The sequence below is a fragment of the Emydura macquarii genome, unplaced genomic scaffold (assembly GCF_026122565.2).
Source record: "Emydura macquarii macquarii isolate MOO-44397 ecotype Brisbane River unplaced genomic scaffold, CSIRO-AGI_Emac_v2 contig_2768, whole genome shotgun sequence".
Lineage (NCBI taxonomy): Eukaryota > Metazoa > Chordata > Testudines > Chelidae > Emydura > Emydura macquarii.
Window position 1 is genome coordinate 37,080,075 of NW_027132905.1, and position 19,548 is coordinate 37,099,622.

The window sequence follows — 19,548 nt, forward strand, 5'->3', positions numbered from 1 at the left end:
ACCTGGCATTGGCCACTGTTGGAAGATTGGATACTGGGCTAGATGGACCATTGGTCTGACCCCGTATGGCTGTTCTTATGACACATATCACTGACATATCAGGAAACTTGATCAGTTCCATATGTACTTTCTTCAATCTGTTTGCAAGGGCAAGTGGTGGTGCAAAATATCTAATTATGCAATCCTTACTCATTGTCAGATGTCCGGCATTGAAAGCATGCTTATAGTAACCTCAGCTATGTTGATCTGGGCATTTTCATATGGTTGACTCAAGAATACCCAAGATGATCTTTTATTGTAAGCTAAAGCAAGGCACCTGCTCTCGTGGTGGTCAGTACAAATGGTATGAAGATACACTGAAGTCAAACTTGAATGCATATCAGGTCAATCCAGTAACTAGGAAGCAATAGCCCACAACAGCAGCGTGGCAGCAGATTTGTCATCTTTGCTTCAAACTAGTTAATGGCAACATGCATCAACATCAGATGCAAGAAACATAAACAGCGCAAAGCAAGGATCAACAACTTGCAGTGGTCATGGACAATTTTGTCTATCTCACATGCAATCATGCTTACAGTTCTTGCATTGCAGTGATCTCCCAAATAAATATTCATTTACAGACTGCTGAATCCTTCTATGTTGACACCAACATGGAACTGTTCATCCAGTAAATTTTTAACTTCTCTTAGTCTATATCATGAGTACAAAACAGTGTGTAACAGTGGTGAGGATGAAAATTGTTAAAATAGAGGCTGTAATCAACAGACTAATACTTGGTATTGGCATACAATCTGTCCTGGGATATATAGGCTTACTTAAGGCCTGATTGTACTACACTTACCATCAAATCAAGTGAGTTTGTTAAGGCAACCATCTATGCTGTCATCTAAGACCATGTTGTAGCTAGGTCTGGATTATAATAGTGATATAAATCTAGTAGCAAAATGATCGTGATAGCAGAATTGTGGAATTAGTGTTTTCAGGTTTACTAGTCTTGAAGCATTGAGAATAGGCAGAATTTGAGTTTCTTCCCAGCAAGTATGACAGCAGTACAGTTAGATTTTTGCCAGCAAGCAGTGGCAAGCTTCTCCCTGAATAAGGTAACCTGATATGATCTTGTACTTGGAGGCTCAGAATGTTTAACTACTGAGCTCATATGTATTTGTTCTTCCAGGCTTTAGTTCTTCAAATGTATTTGTTCCAAATGACACACAATGTTGATGCACTGAGAGAACCTTATCCTGTAACTAAATTTTCTTTTTATTATTAACTAACAAAAAACCCCACTCATTGAAACAGAATTTTTAGTCAGGTTATTCAGTTGAAACCCAGTTACTTGACAGTGGGGAGAGTTTTAAAATGTTGATCCTATATCTTTGCTGTCTGTTTGCAAATTAAAGAAGAATCATGCAACAAAGGTATTGTTACAGTGCTAATTATCATAAATGAAAACTGTTTGAATAAGTGTGTGCTTTAGTCAAGATGACTTGTTACTGGATATACCTTTCTCACTCCCATTTTCCCTGGCACATCTAGATATAGAAATGTTGGGGGATTTTGGGGGAAATGTACCAGTTCTTACCTGTAAAACATCTGGTAGTTGTGTAGCATTCAGATGAGTACTGTTATTTAAAAGGAGCCTCTGACATGGGAAGACAACTTCAGCTGGTCTAGTGTGCAGAGCAGGACCTGGAGATGGGGCTCTTCAGCTTTATTTCTATCACTGACATGGAGTTGCTTTATGGCCCTGGGTAAATCACTTAGGGCTGTTCTACACACTGAACTTGCATTGGTTTAACTAAAATTGGTACATTACTGAGTTTACCTAAATTGATATGACAGTTGTGAACTCTTTATTAATAGGTTTGCATTGGTTTAACTAAATTGACTTAAAAATACTTTCTCGTTAAACTGGTGCAAGTTGTGTATAGACTTAATTTCCCCATGAATATAAAGGTTCTCTCTTCGAGTGATTGCTCATATGCATTCCAATTTAGGTATGTGCGCGCCCCGTGCACAGATTCCAGGAACTTTTTTCCCTTAGCACGCCCGCAGGGCCGGGCGGTGCCCCCTGGAGTGCCGCGCTTATGTTGCGGTATATAGGGCGCTCCGGCCCCACGGGTCCCCAGTTCCTTCTTTCCGCCTCTGACGGTTGCTGGAACTTCTGCCCCTTGCTATCACAAGCAGCAGTCCTTAGCCTCTTCGCTCTCGTTAGAGCTCTAGATTTGTTAGTTAGTTAGTTTTTGTTGTTCAAAAACAGTTAATTAGTAGTAGTTGTACTGTCAGGTGCCCTTAGGGGCTTCTATAAGAGCCATGCCGGGCTCCGCTGGCTTCAAGAGCTGTTTCAAGCTCCAAGCAATTCGCAGTGAGTGATCCTCATGACTGCTGCCTCCGTTGTCTCAGAGAGCAGCACCGCAAAGAAAAATGCAGGATCTGCAAATCCTTCAAGCCCCGTACCCAAAAAGAAAGGGACACAAGGCTGAAGGTGCTGCTCAAGGAGTCTGCGCTCCGTCTGGCATCCGAGCCATCGAGATCCCCGGCAGCGAGTGGACACGGTGCAAAGCACACCGCCGGCACTGAAGTCTTCAGTGCCGAAGAAGACGAAGTGGTTCGGCACCGCCTCCATGGACTCCTCCCTGCAACCAGCGAAGCAGGGAGAAGGTCAGGAGACACCCCAGCTACGTGCCGTGGAGGTTCCTCCGGCACTGGTGTCTCCTCGTAGGGAGCATCCCCCGACTCCTGGGGGTGGGGGAGTGCCCCTGCAAGGGCCGTCAATGCCGGAGGCGTTCGTCGCAGCAAAGGCCCTCATGGCCTTGCCCACGCCTCCGTCCCCCCCTTGGCCGAGGGGCGTGGGACTTGCGTCTCGGGGCAAACCCGCGCTGGGTAGCCCCGGTGGGTGGAGGAAGCAATGCTCCCAATCCTCACCCAGACGGCCACTGAGGGTGGAGAGTGCATCCCCTCCAAGCTCCGACTCCCGGTCGTCGAGCGCCTCGGCACTGGGGGCGGTCAAGAGGCCCTAAGAGCCAGCGCAGGAGTGTCAGCGCGAACTCCGACACCACCCGCAGCTCGGGCTCGAGCTCTCCGGTGCGGGGGACGTCGCAGCACTGCAAATGCTTTCCAATAGGCAGTCCGGTGGCACCGAGCAGCGACGTCCTGGAGGCTCCCCTCGCCTCGGCACCAACTGCAGCGGCACCGTCAATTCCGGCACCGACTGCAATACAGACGATGCCGGGACCTATATCGATGCCGGCTTCTACAGCGGCGTCACATGTCTCCCTGGCGTGGTCCACACCATCGATGCCCCCAGCTCCATTGGGGACCCAGGCACCGACGGGCCAGATCTTGGTGCCTCCAGGGTTTCCGGCACTGGGGCTACCGGTGCCGGCACCGATGTATTCGGCACCGAGGCTACCGGCACCGGCGACTACGGCACCGGGAAAACCAGCGCATTCCCATTCAGCCTTAACGGCACGCAGCCGCAGAAGCCATCACTCCCGGTCTTGTAGTGGGAAGCGTCGCTACAAACGGTCGGGGCACAGACACAGGAGGTCCACCAGTTCCTCCAGTCGGTCCTCCTCTAGAAGGCACCGCAGGCGTCGGCACTAGTCCTCTTCTTCCCGGAGCCGCTCCCCGCCAAAAGGTTGCAAGAGACTGTTGGCGGGCTCAGGCCACAAGGGCCACCATGTGGACACCCAGCAGTTACCTATGCCAAGGTGGCCACAAGGGCCATGGCATTGGCCGTACTGGGTGCCTTGAACCGCTCTGCCAGGACAGGGTGCTGAGTCGCTCCACTCTGGTGTGGTGTAGCCTCCACCTCCCCCAACACAGCTGCCTGCACAAATCCCCTCTGATAGGGAGTCAGACCCGGAGGAAGGTCCCTCCACAGGGCCCGCCTCCCTGTCCTCCTCTTCATCCCCGGATGAGGGGACCTCCAGGGACCATAAGACGCCCCTTTTTGATTTCCGGGCGCACCAAGATCTCTTTAAGCGGGTAGCTACCAACTTGGGGTTACCGCTTAAGGAAATGTCGGAGGAGGTTGATCCCCTCTTTGGACCTTCGGGGTCCTCAGGCCCTTCTCGAGTGGCCCTTCCCGTCCATGAGAGGATAATGAAAATTGTTAAGGCCCTTTGGCAAACACCTTCCTCTATTCCCCCAACATCGAAGGGAACAGAAAGGAAGTATTATGTGCCGAAGGAAAATTTTGAGTGTGTGTATAATCATCCCCTCCCAGGGACTCTAGTTGTGGATGCAGCTAACCAGAGAGATCGCCAAGGGGGTCAGAGGAGTACCCCCATGGATAAGGAGGGGAAGAAATTAGATCTCTTCGGCCACGAAGTTTATTCGACGGCCGCTTTACAATTAAGGGTGGCAAATCATCAGGCCCTCCTGGGGAAGTAGAGCCAGAACCTGTGGGTTTTGATGCAGCGTCTGATCTCAGCGCTTCCCCCTGATCAAGCTGCAGACCTGGCCACGTTGGCACAGGAGGGAGAGACAGTGGCCCAAGCAGCTCTGCAGTCCACCAGTGATGCGGCTGATACCGTAGGCAGGGCGATGGCGTCCGCCATCATCATGCGCCGCTGTTCTTGGCTGCAAGCATTGGGGTTGTCGGTAGAGGTCCAGCAAGCCATCCAGGACCTCCCCTGTGAAGGTTACGGCCTCTTTTCGGAGAGGACGGATGATAAATTGCATGCCCTCAAAGACTCGAGGGCACCCCCCCAAGCGTCGAGACGCCAGTCTCGCCCCTAGCCACAACGGCAGCCACCTCCCCCGCCAAGACCAGCCCCTCGGGCTGCTCAGCAAAAGAGGGGGCGGGAGCGCTTTAGAGGGCCTAACCGCCGTGAACAGCAGGGCTCTTCAGCATGGGCGCAGCATGGCGGCAAAACCGAAAGTGGCAACGGTAATAAACGCTTTTGACAGCAACTACAAGGGTGGCGCTCTTCCTTTTCCCCGGAAGCCTGACCAACCCTTTGAAAGGAGGCTTTGGCCTTACTATCATGCTTGGGAAGCAATCACTATGGACCGTTTGGGTCCTGGGGGTGGTTCTCAGGGGCTATGCCCTCCAACTCACTTCTTTTCCCCTGGACACCCCTCCCACCCTGTCCCCTATCAGGGACCCTGCACATAAGCAACTCCTCATACAGGAGGTCCACTCACTCCTGAAGCTCGGTGCGATTGAGGAGGTCCCGTGGGTGGAAAGGGGAAGGGGATTTTACTCTAGCTACTTCCTGATCCCCAAGGCCAAAGGCGGCCTGAGACCGATCCTGGACCTCCGTTGTCTGAATAGATATATCAGACGTATCAGGTTCCGTATAGTTTCCCTAGCCTCCATAATTCCAGCCCTAGATCCAGGGGACTGGTATGCTGCCCTCGTTTTAAAGGATGCCTACTTCCACATCTCCATTTTACCAGGGCATAGGAGATTCCTGAGATTCACAATAGAGGGAGGCCACTACCAATTTGCGGCCCTCCCATTTGGCCTCTCCTCAGCCCCGAGGGTCTTCACCAAGTGTATGGCTGTAGTGGCGGCCTACTTGTGCCGCAAGGGGGTACAGATCTTCCCCTACCTGGATGACTGGCTCATCAAGAGCAGATCCAGGAATCACGTGCAAAACAGCCTGGAGCTGGCTTGTGCCACATGCACCAGATTGGGGCTGCTCATCAATGAGCAAAAGTCCACACTCACCCCGGTGCAGCGCATTGACTTTATAGGGGCTATTCTGGACGCTGTACAGCCCAGAGCCTTCCTGCCACGACCGCGTTTCGAGGCAATGGGATCCATTATCGTGGAGCTGCATAGGTCCCCCATGATGGCAGCCAGGCACTGCCTACAGCTGTTGGGACATATGGCAGCCTCTACTTACGTGGTAAGGCTGGCTCGTCTCAAGCTAAGGCCCTTACAGGCATGGTTAGCTTCGGTCTACGTACCCTCCAGACACGTACTGAGCAAGGTGGTCACGGTTCCCCCACAGGTGCTGTCCTCCCTCCGTTGGTGGAGGAACCCGAGGGAGGTGCTCAAGGGAGTCCCGTTCAGAGACCTGGCTCTGTCTGTGACCCTTATCACGGACGCCTCGGATGTGGGATGGGGAGCCCACATCAGCAACGACCTGGGCACCCAAGGGTTATGGTCACCGATGGAGAGAGCTCTACATATCAACGTTCGTGAGCTCAGAGCAGTCCGTTTGGCCTGCAAGACCTTCCTCAGATTCTGAAGAGCAGGGGCGTACGGGTCCTCATGGACAATACTGCAGCCATGTTCTACATGAACAGGCAGGGGGGAGCGCGTTCCTCGGCCTTATGCCAGGAGGCTACACGTCTATGGGAATTTGCAGTGAGGCACGACTTTCATTTATTTGCCTCTCACCTCCCGGGAAACAGGAATGACGAGGCGGACCGCCTCAATAGGTCGTTCTCACCCAGACACGAGTGGTTGCTACACCAGGAGGTAGCGGTTTCAATCTTCCGAGAATGGGGTGTTCCCCAACTGGACCTGTTCGCGTCGTCTTGGAACAGGAAGTGCCTGAAATACTGCTTGCTCCGAGGTTGCGAGCCGGGCTCCCTGTCAGACACGTTCTGAATAGAATGGGTGGGGGGCCTGATGTATGCATTTCCCCCCATTCCGCTCCTCCCTCAAGATCAAGAGGGACAGGGCGAATATCATCTTGATTGCCCCAGCGTGGCCGAGACAGTACTGGTACAGTACGCTGCTCGACCTATCCATCGCCACACCGATTATGCTCCCCAGGCACTACGACCTGCTCTCCCAGGACCAGGGGCGCCTGCTGCACCCGGACCTGGACTCCCTCCATCTGACAGCATGGAGACTCTCTGGCTGGCAGAGGGAGAAAGAGCCTGCTCCTTGCAGGTTCAGCAGCTTCTGTTGGGTAGCAGAAAACCTTCCACACAGGCTACATACCGGGCTAAGTGGAGGCGCTTTATGGGTTGGGTGGAGGCCAAGGGTATCTCACCAACCTGCTCGCCAATACAGGCGATTCTGGAATACCTGCTGCACCTTAAACTCCAAGGCCTAGCTTTGGCCTCCCTGAAGGTACACCTGGTGGCCATCTCGGCTTTTCACCAGCCGATGGAAGGGCGGTCGCTGTTTTCCCACCCCATGTAGGTCAGATTCCTGAAAGGGGTGGAGAGGGTGTTTCCACAGGTTCGGGACCCAATCCCCCCCCTGGGATTTAAATCTGGTCCTCACCATAATGACAGGACCCCCCTTTGAGCCCATGGCTACATGCTCCCTGCTGCTCCTCTCTTGGAAGGTAGCATTCCTGGTGGCCATTACTGTGGCCAGGAGGGTCTCTGAGATAAGGGCATTAACATCGGAGCCCCCCTATACGGTTTTTTACAAGGACAAGGTCAGGCTGAGGCCTCACTCGGCCTTCCTTCCCAAGGTAGTGTCCCAATTCCATTGTAACCAAGACATTTTCCTCCCTGTGTTTTTCCCAAAACCGCATGGTTCGGAAGAGGAACGGAGATGGCATTCGCTGGATGTCAGGCGGGCCCTGGCACACTACGTGGAGAGAACCAGACTCGTCCGTAAATCAACACAGCTGTTCATAGCAGTGGCAGACTGGATGAAGGGCTCTCCTGTCTCCACCCAGCGAGTCTCGTCTTGGATCATGTTCTGTATTAAGGCATGTTAAGAGCAAGCGAAAGTGCCACTGCCAGGAATGGTAATGGCACATTTGACCAGGGCTCAGGCCTCATCGGCGGCCTTCCTAGAGAATGTGCCACTGCAGGACATCTGCAGGGCAGCCACCTGGTCGTCAGTCCACACTTTCATGACCCACTACGCCATTGTTCAACAGGCGAGAGACGACGCGGCTGTTGGCAGAGCCGTGCTGAGTAGAGCCGCTCGTCAGTGACTCCTACCCGCCTCCTAGGGTATGGCTACTTAATCACCTAAATTGGAATGCATATGAGCAATCACTCGAAGAGAGAAAACAGGGTTACTTACCAGTAGCTGTTGTTCTTTGAGATGTGTTGCTCATATCCATTCCAAACCCACCCACCCCCCGCGGTCGGAGTCAGCAGAAAGAAGGGACGGGGGACCCGTGGGGCCGGAGCGCCCTTTATACCGCGACATGAGCGCGGCACTCCAGGGGGCGCTGCCCGGCCCTGCGGGCGTGCTAAAGGAAAAAAGTTCCGGGAATCTGTGCACGGGGTGCGCACACACCTAAATTGGAATGCATATGAGCAACATATCTCGAAGAACAACAGTTACTGGTAAGTAACCCTGTTTTACTTACCTTGCAGGTGTGTTGTGAAGCTTAATGAATGTTTTGTAAAGCACTCTGAGATCCTTGGAGGAAGTGTATTTCTGTAGCGCACTATCCTGTCACCTTCAGACCCAACATGGGTGACATTAAATTCCACTGAGACCTGTTGGAGTTGTTATGCTTTTATTCCAGTGTTTCATCATGGCTTGTTCACTTGAATTTCAGCTTTGAAGTAACTTCCTTTAAAGAACAAACCCCCACTACCTCAAAAAGATTATTTTAATCTTATTTTATGTATTACTAACGAAGTGCCCATTGCTGTAGCATTTCTGTTTAACTATCTGATCAAGTTCATTATTTTAATCAAAAGTCTGCAGAAACAAATATGCTTTGTAATGTGCCCTGAAACTTGCAAAAACCGGGCTTTGGTGAGAGGCCAGAGAAGAGTTTCATAGGTGAGGATGTTAAATTGTGATTGTCTGACCAAGATCACAAGCAAGACAGTGACCCAGGAGTCCTAACGCTCTTGAAAGTTAGGGCTTGTCTATAAAGTGGCATGGGTCTAACTAAACTGATCTAAAATGTGTCTAGTTAAACTAGTGCAACTTTTCTAATGTAGACAAGCCTTTAAATGTTGTGACTGACACCTTCACTTGCAGACCTGACCTGAATAGAAATGGAGGGCATGTCACAAAGCACAGGTGCAATGTTTTGACCATCTCCTTAAGTAGGGGCTGAGTTGCTGAACTCTGAACCAGCTGAAGCTTGTGAGCCTTTTCAGTGGCAGCACATTGCAGTAGCTATCCTGGAGGTGACACAGGTGACTCTCACTAATTTCAGTCACAGTGTTTTTAGCACTGACCCAGGACAATACAGCAAGTAATTTTCATGCTCTGAATGTATGGTGTTTGAATAGATCTAATTCATGCTTTCTCCCCATTTTATTAACCAGAACGATTCCCAAGCTGTTAAGCTGAATTGCTGTTTTTGAATGAAGCTTGAACTCAGCCAAAATAAAAAAGATGATTAAAGAACAATTTGGTCCCTTTTTTAAGGGTTTATGCTGTTAAAATACTTCACATCCACCATGTGATGGTGTGGAAGCACAGGTGGGTAAGAACTTTCTAGCAGGGCTCAGGGAATCCATCAGTGAAGTGCTTCAGTTTAGCATTAGTCTATCCACCTCAGCAGACCTTTTCCATAATTCTTTGGGCGATGTGAAAATGGCAGTAGGTTATAGCCATCCATATTAGCAAGCAATCTGCAAACTTCCCCGAAATTTGGCAGTCAGTTCTGGTCTGCATCATCCCTACTCATCTAGTTCTAGGCTTACCTTGGGCAGCAGTGGTGTGGGGAATGTAGACACAGGATTAGAAGGGGGATGCCATATTCTGATTTGTGTGAACTGGGAATTTAGATCCAGAACTCTAGCAGTGGAAAAACTCGTGTATAAGGAGCGCCTTCCCTTCTCAACAATGTTTAGGTGCTAACAACCAAAGGTGTTCTAGGGCCTCGAGACATGCAGGATGAGACATCCTTGCTTCAGTTTTCACGCTCAATAGTCAGATGCAGGGATGCGCAGTGACTTATTTTTAAACCTTGACTATTCCCTTGTTCTTTTTTAAAAAGCTGTGGATAGTGTTTTAAGAAGAAAATTAATTAATAAATAGGGTTTGGGAGCTATTTCAATGGAATGTTATTTTTAAATAAGCTGTCTTGAACTTTCTCTTGATGGATTTGGTATGACATTTGAGTTGCTGTGCCCTCTTGAAATGTATAGCCTTGTGGCTTTATTAATTTGAACGAGGCTTAATGTAGTTGCTATGAAGCTATGTAAAGAAGTTAGCCTGCACCTTATGCGCAGTAGCTTAAATTTATAATTTTGGGGTTTATTTAAAAAAACAAAGGAACAAAAGATTAGTGCAATTCTGTTGACCTCCAAAATAATGCTTTTGGTATTTTGGCTGGTAGGAAATGGGGGATGTAATTCATTAAAGGCTCCATCACTTCAAGGTGCTTGTGAGTTTGGCTGTGGCCACCTTGTGCAGTGGAGTTATTACCAGCACCAGCCTGAGAGTCCAGGGTAAGTAAGAGCTTTGGGTGAATTATTCAGAAATGCAGATGCCGTTTATAACGCTCACAAGAAATGAGGGAATGTGCCAGCCCTAGAGAGACTGGGCTTTCCCGCCTATCACCCTTTTTCGAGGGGGACCAAAGGATGAAACACGCCCCCAGGATAAAGCATGAGGGCACGGAGAGGGGCACGATTTAAGGGCAGTAGTTTGCTTGCCTCCTTTGGGCTTGGTTGGGTCCCTGGCCAGGAACGGTCCAGCCGTGGGTGCTTCTCTTCCAGGAGGCTGCGCAGCCAAGCGCGGAGCTCACTCAAGGGAACTGGGTCCCGGGCTGGCTGCCCCGCGGCGGGGTGGGGGGAGAGGAGACGCGCCGGGGCTGGCCCTGAGCCGCAGGGGAGCGTCCCCAGCTGTCGAGCTGTGCCCGGGCCTGTCCCTGTCCCCTCCCCCCCGGGCTATTCTTGCCGGGTGACCAGCGGTCCCCATTTTGGGGGCTTTGTCTTCGGCAGGCGCCTCTCGCCCCCGTTTGCCGCCCTGGGGGAGCGCGGGGACGGGACGGGAGCGGGGCTGTGGGGGGGAAGGAGCTGCCTTGGCTGAGCCAGCTCGGGCCCGGCCCGCAAGCGCCTCCTGGCACGCGGCTCGCGCCCGCCCGGGCAGCCCCGCCGGCGGCTGGGGCCGAAACGATGGGATGCGGTTGCCAGGGTAACCAGACTGGACGTCACAAAATCCGGGCATGTGCGGTTCCAGGGAGGGGGGAGGGAGGGAACGTGACTCCCTCCCTCCCGCGCGGGCTGGCGGGGGCGGGGGCTGGAGATCGCTGCTTTAAAAAAAAAAAAAAAAAAAAGAAAAAAAAGAAAAACAAAAAACCCCCCAGCCCCGGGGCCGCCGCAGCCATCTTCGCTTCGCGCGCCGCGCAGCCGCCTCGCCTCGCCCCGCGCAGCCTGCGCCGCGCAGCCGCCTCGCCCCGCGCCCGGCAGCCGGCATGCGGGGGCCGGCGGGGGCCGAGGGGGAGCCGCTGGACGCGCTGGAGAACGAGGAGGAGGTGTCAGGTGGGGGCCGGGCCGGGCCGGGCTGGCAGCCCGGGGGGGGGGGCTCGGCTGCCCTGCGCGGGGCACCGGCGGGGCGGCGGCTGGCTCCCCTCCGGGCGGGGGGGTGGCAGGTCCCCGAGGAGCCCCGGCTGCGGGGCAGGCTGGCGGGAGCAGGAGCCGGGGGGCGGAGGTTCCCCGTCAGCCCGCGATTGTGCCAGGTCAGCTCCGGGGCCCCCCCGTGCCCTGCCTCGCCCCCATCTTCGCATCGCCCCCGGCAGAGGCAGGCAGGCAGGAGTCGGGGCTCCCCGGACAGGTGCTGGCTGCGCCCCGGGGGGCGCTGGGCAGGTGCCGGGATGAAGGCAATAGCCCTCCTGCCGAGCAGGTCGGTGTGGGGGGTTCACGTCCCTCGTGCGCCAGCCTCCTGCCGGACTGGGACTTGGACCGGGACCCCCCCGCCCTTCCAGTCCGTTATTGCACCCTGCCCACGAATTGCAGGCGCTCCTGGAGTTGCGCCTTGCGTCCCTGCCACTTCTCGGGAGGAAACAATGTCGCTGCTGAAATGAGGGTGAAAAGGTCCAGCGCTGGATTTTCAGAGGTGCCCAGCGCCCACAGCTCCCCTCGCAGGCAGCAGGAGCTGCGGGCGCGCCGCACCTCGGATGGATCCGGCCCTTGATTCCTTTCTGCGACTTCTGCTTCTCCTCCCTAAACGCCACCAGCCATGTCTGGAGTGAGCCGCTGAAACCTCAGGCCACAGAGAAAACTGGAGTGGTTTTTAATTCTTCCTTTACTTACTGTCCTGGCTCTTTTTGTGCTCGAAAGGAACTGACGCCACTTGTTAGAACTAGGCAGAGTGATGACAGGAGCAACATAAGCTTTTCCATAGCCTAGGTGGCTTTGTACCCTGGGCAAATGGTCATTCATAGAATCCTGTTGGGGTGAGACGAGGATCTGGCTATTCCTGTATTACCTAGAGATGGAGTCCTGCATTTTCCCTACTAAAGACTCTTTGGACCCATTCTTTGACATAAGGGGTGACTGCGCCTAAACTATTTTCCTTGGAAGTCTCCTTTCTCTACCCACTTGCTCTGAATATTTGCCTGATGCCTAGCCTAAACTTTCCCTTCTTCAGTGTCAGGCACGGCTCCTTCACCTACCACCTTCTGAGGGTGTGAACAATCTTTTCCTTACATTTGCAGTGTTACCCAGATGGGTCATGCACCTCCCTCAGTCTTCTCTTCCCCAGACTTTGTATATTACCTCCCTCATTCTCTCCCCCATGTTTTATCTATGATTCTTGTATCACTTTTACTTCCCTTTGTTTTTCTGGAGGTTTGTCTATATCCTGGGGCCAGGGACTACAGCTGTGCACTTTGGGGCATTATTAAGGCCATCAGACTGATTTCAGTGAAGTCTAAACCAGATTTATTTAACAGTGGTTGAAAGACTTTTATTTTCCTGTTTGTTTTTTTTAATTAACCCATTGATTGCTTTACCTGGCACATTTGAAATCTACCTGCCGTCCTGACAGAAGCTCTGAGTATGTTCCAGCTAGAAAGCAGCTGCTGTGCTAGCGACATTTCGGGTGCATCCAGTGGGTAGAAAGTACCTGTCGGGCTGCTAAATGTATCAGCTATGTCCAGGTAGAATTCAGCAGAAGCAGGTGCCATGTCAGTGCTCTCAATGGAGCAGAGACCCACATAGCATTTGTCATGAGGTGAGGAAAAGGAAATAATTAGACAAAGGGTTAACTTATACAGGGAGGCTTATTAATTGTGAGACTGGTAGCTGAGCAGTGAGAGATGGATTTCCTTAGTTGTGACATAAGTAGATATAGTAGTAAGCTCTCCTGCTATTGAGTAGAGACCTTACTTGGTGTTAATGCCATCATGCCCAGTTTAACTCAGCATTAATATGGACTCAGGTGCCTAGAGAGATGTGTATGGCCTTCATTGGAAATTCCCAATATATGACACTCTCCTTCAGAACTGCACATCGTTACCTTGATAACTCTGTGTGAGGGTCTCCAGCAGCAACTCCTGTTTGTGTAATTCTTTTTCAGGAATTCTTTGGTTTTTTTTAAAGGAAAAAGTTCCCGCTTGTACACAAAGGCTGATGTTTTAAAAACCAAAACTACATCCACAAACTCAAAACCCTTATAGTATCTGTTAAAGCAGGCATTTGGCCAGATTCGTGCTAGCATAAATGGCAAAAAATGCATAGGGGCCAGTGGAATCAGGCTTGCTCGTGCCAGCAGGGTGATATTTACCATTCTGCAGGGAATCAGCACCAGGGCTATGTGCCACTGAAAGCCCACTGTGCTGACTGCTGCACAAGGATGAATTCTACCCATAGTGAATTTAGTCCAAATAATAGTGCATCTCATTTTCGTACATTGCTAAAATAAATGTATTCCTGAGCTGAAAGCCTGAATGCAACGTATTTAGCTGAGAGCAATCGTATAGGAGTGAGTCAGAGTTCCTGAAAAATAGGGGCTGATAATGCTGATTCTGACAAGTCCTAAAATCCAGCAATCTCAGTGGTGAGGCAGTAATAATGGTGCCTGGTGCCAATGTCATGTGGACTGTCATCCATAAGGGATTGAAATTTCAAAAGCCCATCAAACATATTTCATTTAAAACATGAAGGCAGGAGTGAAACACTCATCTTTACAAGCTGCGCAGCTATTCATCTCCATCCTGTCCTTAATTTTCCAAAGCATGAAGAATTCTTAATGTCTGGCAGATGGATGCCTCCCCATCAGCATCAAGAATGGTTCTATTCTTCTTCCTTCCCAGAAATGACTCTGGAGGAGATTATTAAGATCCCTCTGGTTTTTACTCTTAATGCACCTGACTGAAGTGCAATCAGACAGATAATCAGGGACCACAATAGAGCCATGGAAATGAGTGAGTGTGACTTCGCATGTGTTGGGGAGAGAGGGAAATGAGGTATCATGAACTAAATACAATGACTTGTGTCCAGGTGATTCCTGTTAGGGATATTAGTGCATCTCAAATCCCCTTGCAAAATCTATCACCATTGCAGCCTTTCTTTTCCTGATTTTTCACTCCAGTTACCAATAATCTCCATATGCAGAATTACGATGATTAGTTTTTAAACCTTTACTGACAAATATTCTCAATTGCTAACATCTTTTCTCCAGTGGCTTTTAATCTTGGTTTTATCAATTTAATCAAAATTGTGAGGACATTGTTTAGGTCTCAATGTATACCCAGGACATTAGAAAGCATGAGGATATATTTTTTTCCTTAGGGTCTCAAGGGGGATCTACAAATGAGCCTTAATATAGGACTGTAGCTATCATCTCTCCATAACACATCATACATCTGCAGAGCTGGGACTGGAACCTGGGTCCTTTCAGTTAACCCAGGTCTTCAGAAGAATTGCCCTTGTGTTCTTTCTGAGGCTATGTCTACACTGACGGTGGCAAATTCACCGCCATCAGATCGACTTATCTGGATCGACTGAGCGGTCAGTGAAGACCTGCTCAGTCGATCCAGAAATCGATGCATTAAGACCACCTCCTTAAGTGGCGTAGCGCTGTGTTGATGGGAATGTGGTTCCCGTCGGCACAGTGCATTGAAGACGGAGTGCAGAACAGAAGCACAGAAATCGACGGGAATTACGCAAGTTTTTTGCGTAGTTTGCGTAACTCCGGTCGACTGCCGCCGAATCTCTGAGGTAAGTGTAGACAAGCCCTGAGTAGTAGCCAGAGGATAGAATTCAGAGTCTCTCTTATGGCCTGTTTTCCAGTGGTGCTGAATTGCTCAGTTGGACATATGGGCTCTTCTGCACATGGGTTGGTGAGTCTGTCCAGTCCCTAGCAGATGGTGTGCTGACCAGGTTGTAGCTGTCAGTGGATAAGCAGAGGACTTCCATTTCCAGGGCTGCTAGCGCAGCAGCTTTTACTGGCACGAATTTCACTAAAAACAATTGTTAACTTTCTAAGAGTTTTATTTTCCCCTGCAAAGAAAGTTTAATTTTTCTCAATCAGTTGCAGCCTAGGTAATTGTTCATAGAATATTAGAGTTGGAAGGGACCTCAGGAGGTCATCTAGTCCAACTCCCTGCTCAAAGCAGGACTAACCTCAGCTGAATCATTCCAGCCAGGGCTTTGTCAAGCTGCAGCTTAAAAACCTCTAAAGATGGAGATTCCACCACCTCCATAGGTAACCCATTCCAGGGCTTCACCATCCTAGTGAAAAACATTTTCCTAATGTCCAACTTAGACCTCCCCCACTGCAACTTGAGAGCATTGCTCCTAGTTCTGTCATCTACTACCATTGAGAACAGCCTAGCTCCATCCTCCCTGGAACCCCCTTTCAGGTAGTTAAAGGCTGTTATCAAACCCCCCCCCCCTCTCAGTCTTCTCTTTTGCAGACTAAATCAGATCCCCTTATCTAATAAAAACGGAACCCATTAATGTAAACTCTTTAGGGTTGTTAGATTTAGAACCCAACACTCCTCAGTTTGTTTGGGAGCTGGAGAAAGAATCACTTTCACTCTCTCTCTCACTTCTTGTGAAAGACTTGGAAGGGAGAATAGCTCGAAATGCCTGCATGGACCTAGTGTCCCACTGCACCCTTGGGCCCCACAAAACATCTGAGCCATTTAGCATCTCTAGCCATTCAGTTAAAACAACAGAGTTCCTAACTTGTGGAAATTCCTGCTTTCCCTTTCATAGATTTTGTAGACTCATAGATTTCAAGGACAGAAGGGACCCTTGTGGTCATCCAATCTGACTTCCCAGGATAGCACAGGACAGAGACCTGCCCCAAAATAAGTCCTAGAGCAGAGCTTTGAGAAAAGCATCCAGTCTTGATTTAAAAATGGTCAGTGATGACGAATCCACCATGATCCTTGGTAAATTGTCCCAATGGTTAATTCCTCTCTCTCAAAAATGTATGCCTTACTTCCAGTCCTGAATTTGTCTTGCTTCAGCTTCCAGCCATTGGATCATGTTATGCTTTAACCTGCTTGTCTGAAGAGCCCAAGCAGGGTCTTTCCCTTGCCTTCATCATGTTTGAGGTCTTAATCTGCAGCTGCCTGGCTTCTGCTTGGCCCACCCCTTTGACTGGAGCTGTCATTTTCTGAGAGGTTGAACTGGGCCAGTTCGGCTGCGGATGCTGCAGCTGCCAGCAAGTGACTGTAATAGTAGCAGATATCTCTGCTTCTTTTAGACTAATGAGAGTGACCTGGTCAATGTTTTATCTTTCCATTCGGTTCAATTAACGATATCCCAGCCCAGTCATGAGCAAGAAAATCCTGGCATTCTTGCACAAGCTATGCAGGAGGGAGAGCGCCTAGAAACAAGGAGGTTTCTCCTCTAATATGGAGGTGCACATCTGATGGTCTATGGTCTGTAAGCAAGGGAGGGGTTGGTCTTTCGCTAGAAACAAAACAAATGCATATAACCCAGAGGGATTTTCAGGAGTAAAGTCTCTGCAGGGCACGGGTATTGCAGCACCAGCTGTTAGTTTAGCATGAACATGTTTGGGGGAGGGGGAGAGGTGTGTGTGTGTGTGTGTGTGTGTGTGTGTGTGTGTGTGAGAGAGAGAGAGAAACCTGAATGGTGAAATGTATGAACTCTGGACTTACTAATGCTAGAGAGAGAGTTTAGATCCACTGAAAAGCATGTAGACAGGGTATGCAAGGTATTTATCCTCTGAATTGCCACAAAAGCTCTCAGCTTCTTTACTCTGGTTCAAGGTTGACAGGCTGTTCACAATCTTGCACTTCAGCTTAAAAATCAAACGCTCCTCATCACGTGCGGCAGAATCTGCTGTGCAATTTCTCCGTGTGCTCAGCAGTCACTGGACACTGTTGGGATTTTGTTTTTACTGAGCGATACCTTTGGCTTGGAGTTTTCATATATATGAGAGTTAGGTGTGTGAGCCACTGTGCTTGTGAACTGGATGGCAGAGTCAAAGGATTGACTTTAAACGTAAACTTGGTGCACATTGTCCTCGGTTACTGAGCAAAGCATGATTCTGTCCAAATGCCTCAGTCTCCTGCTTGAATTCAATGACGTTGCCCATGCTTAGCACTATTACCTGTGCTTCTCATTTGTAGCTCTAACATCTCTCCAAAGCATGGCTATCCCAGTCTGGAAAGCATTTGGGAATCTTTTGAGAGTAATCTGCATTCAGCAGAAGGGATGGGGAGGCAGCTTTTTGCCCACCCTGGTATGTGTATAAGAGGCGCTCACACTGAAGAGCAAGGGTGTCTTTGCCTGGATTTGTTCCCCACCCTTTGAGATCTTAATCACTAGGAACCAACACTCAGTATTCAACAAAATCTTGCACTGGCAGACTCAGCGCACCAACTGCTGTGGGAAAAGTATAAAATAATGTTTCTTGCTGTAGATGGGCTCCAGCTCCATCACAAAAATTCTGTCTTTAAAACTTCTTCTCAAAGCAAAGGGCTCTGTTCTCCCATTATGCGGCTGGAGTCCATGTGGCTGAACCCATCACTACTACGTGTCTTGGGACACAAAGCCCCCTCTGCTCCCCTCAAAGACTGGTTTTTCTCTGGGGTGTTGTAAGTAAAATCAAGCATGGCTGAATGGCTTCTATATAGAGCCTCATGCACATAGTAGAGAGGCCAAGAACGCTGATCTGGTGCTCTTCAGTGGAGATTAGTTTGGCCCTGTCAGAAGTGAGGGAAATGTGTTGCTTGCAGTGCATGGTTCTGTCAGGTGTCTAATAAATTCCACTGAGCTGGAGCTAAGCTGTTGCTTTTGGCAAAGTCTAAACTGCTGTGTTTTGAAGTTGAACACGAGATCTGTCCGGACTAATGAGAATGGAGTATTATTACCATAAAAGTTTAGAAATTCAAAAAGCAAACAGAAGCATACAACACACAACTGGATCTTAAGGAAATGCGACAATTTGACAAAATGCCGAGGCTCATTAGTAAGACTGTCAAGTTTTGGAAGATAATGATGACAGGTAAGTAAAAGTGTACGTTGTGATTAGTGACAAGCTGCTTTGCGTTGCCGGGGATGCAACAGCGGGATGACAGCAGTAGAGCCAGCGCGCTTCCAGCTGACGCTTCACTTTACTCTGTGACTGCCCAGGAGTCAGTGGGGCTGTCAGAGGGTGCGTGGGCCACTGCAGCGCCTGCCGTTCCACAGTGGGGAGGAACAAGAAGCCTCTCCCAGGACGTAGCGTCACTACAGACTTTTGTGCTGGGAAGGAGTCTGAATCTCCAGAGGTAGACGGGGAAGAAGGAGCTCAGAAGAGTTTTCTCTCTTTTCTTGTCTTTCATTGAATCCGTTTTCACAGGATCTATTTCAAAATATAAAAGGTAAGCAATAAAGCCTAATGCTGCCTCATTACCTACAAGCCCAAATCAGTAATAGCAGGCAGCATCTGAGGGGCTTCCAGATGTGCCTCTCTCTCTCCATAGAGAACATTCCCCTTCCATGCAGATGTGTGGGATCACTGCTTCTGAGCAGACCGGGGATGGGGGCTTTGTGGGCCTGGGCATCCGAGGGAGAAAAAGAGATGATCCTTCTGCTGTGATGCTGTATGCTGCGGAGCCCCGGCCCAGCCCATCCCATCCGCGCAGGAGCAGTAATACTCAGCCCCCTGAGTCTTCCAGGCCCTTTCCAAATGCCTGCCTTCATGCGTTCCCTTGGGAGGGAGAGTGCAAGCGTCCTTAGCTCCGTTTTGCACATGGGAAAGCTGAAGCAATGAAATTAAGTGACTGGCCCCAAGGCCACGTCAGGAGCCTGGATGAGTATCCGCGAGTTCCTAGCTCCCAACTCCTTGTTCTATCCACTACACAACACGATTATTATCGAAGGCTGCAAATGATTCTTTGCAGGGGGGAGTATAGGGCGTAATCTGCTTCCTGGCATTTTCTCTCTCTCGCCAGCAACACCTCAGATCATTGAGACCGAGGACCCTTTGAAAACTGAATGTACTTTTCTCCTGGATCCTGTTTGTTTGTTAGCTAGACTCTCCCTCTGCATGGATGGTGGAACTAGCCTGGCCAGTGTCACTTCACACACAGTCCATGTCATCTTTGAGGTCCCTGCAATAAATCCATGAGGACTTCTCTTAGAGTAGATATTTCTCTCTAGCCAGAGCTTCAGTCTTCACTTTGTGCTGCACTGAAACAATTCTGGACTCTCATCTGCACTGCTGTCAATGGAGCATCACTGCGTCCCAGTTCTCTGTGAGCTGGTTTCTAGTGGCAC

The 19,548-nt window shown here is 50.1% G+C and overlaps 1 protein-coding gene across 4 annotated transcripts in view; it reads left to right on the forward strand.

Moving 5' to 3' along the window:
• Positions 1 to 10,890: 10,890 nt before the first annotated feature.
• Positions 10,891 to 19,548, forward strand: part of CHD5 (chromodomain helicase DNA binding protein 5) — a 77,956-nt gene continuing 69,298 nt past the window's right edge. For all 4 annotated transcript variants that reach the window (XM_067567081.1, XM_067567078.1, XM_067567080.1 and 1 more), the window contains exon 1: positions 10,891 to 11,343. In XM_067567081.1, coding sequence (XP_067423182.1) covers positions 11,277 to 11,343 — 67 coding nt within the window. In that variant the 5' untranslated portion in view covers positions 10,891 to 11,276. The remainder of the gene's footprint in view (positions 11,344 to 19,548) is intronic.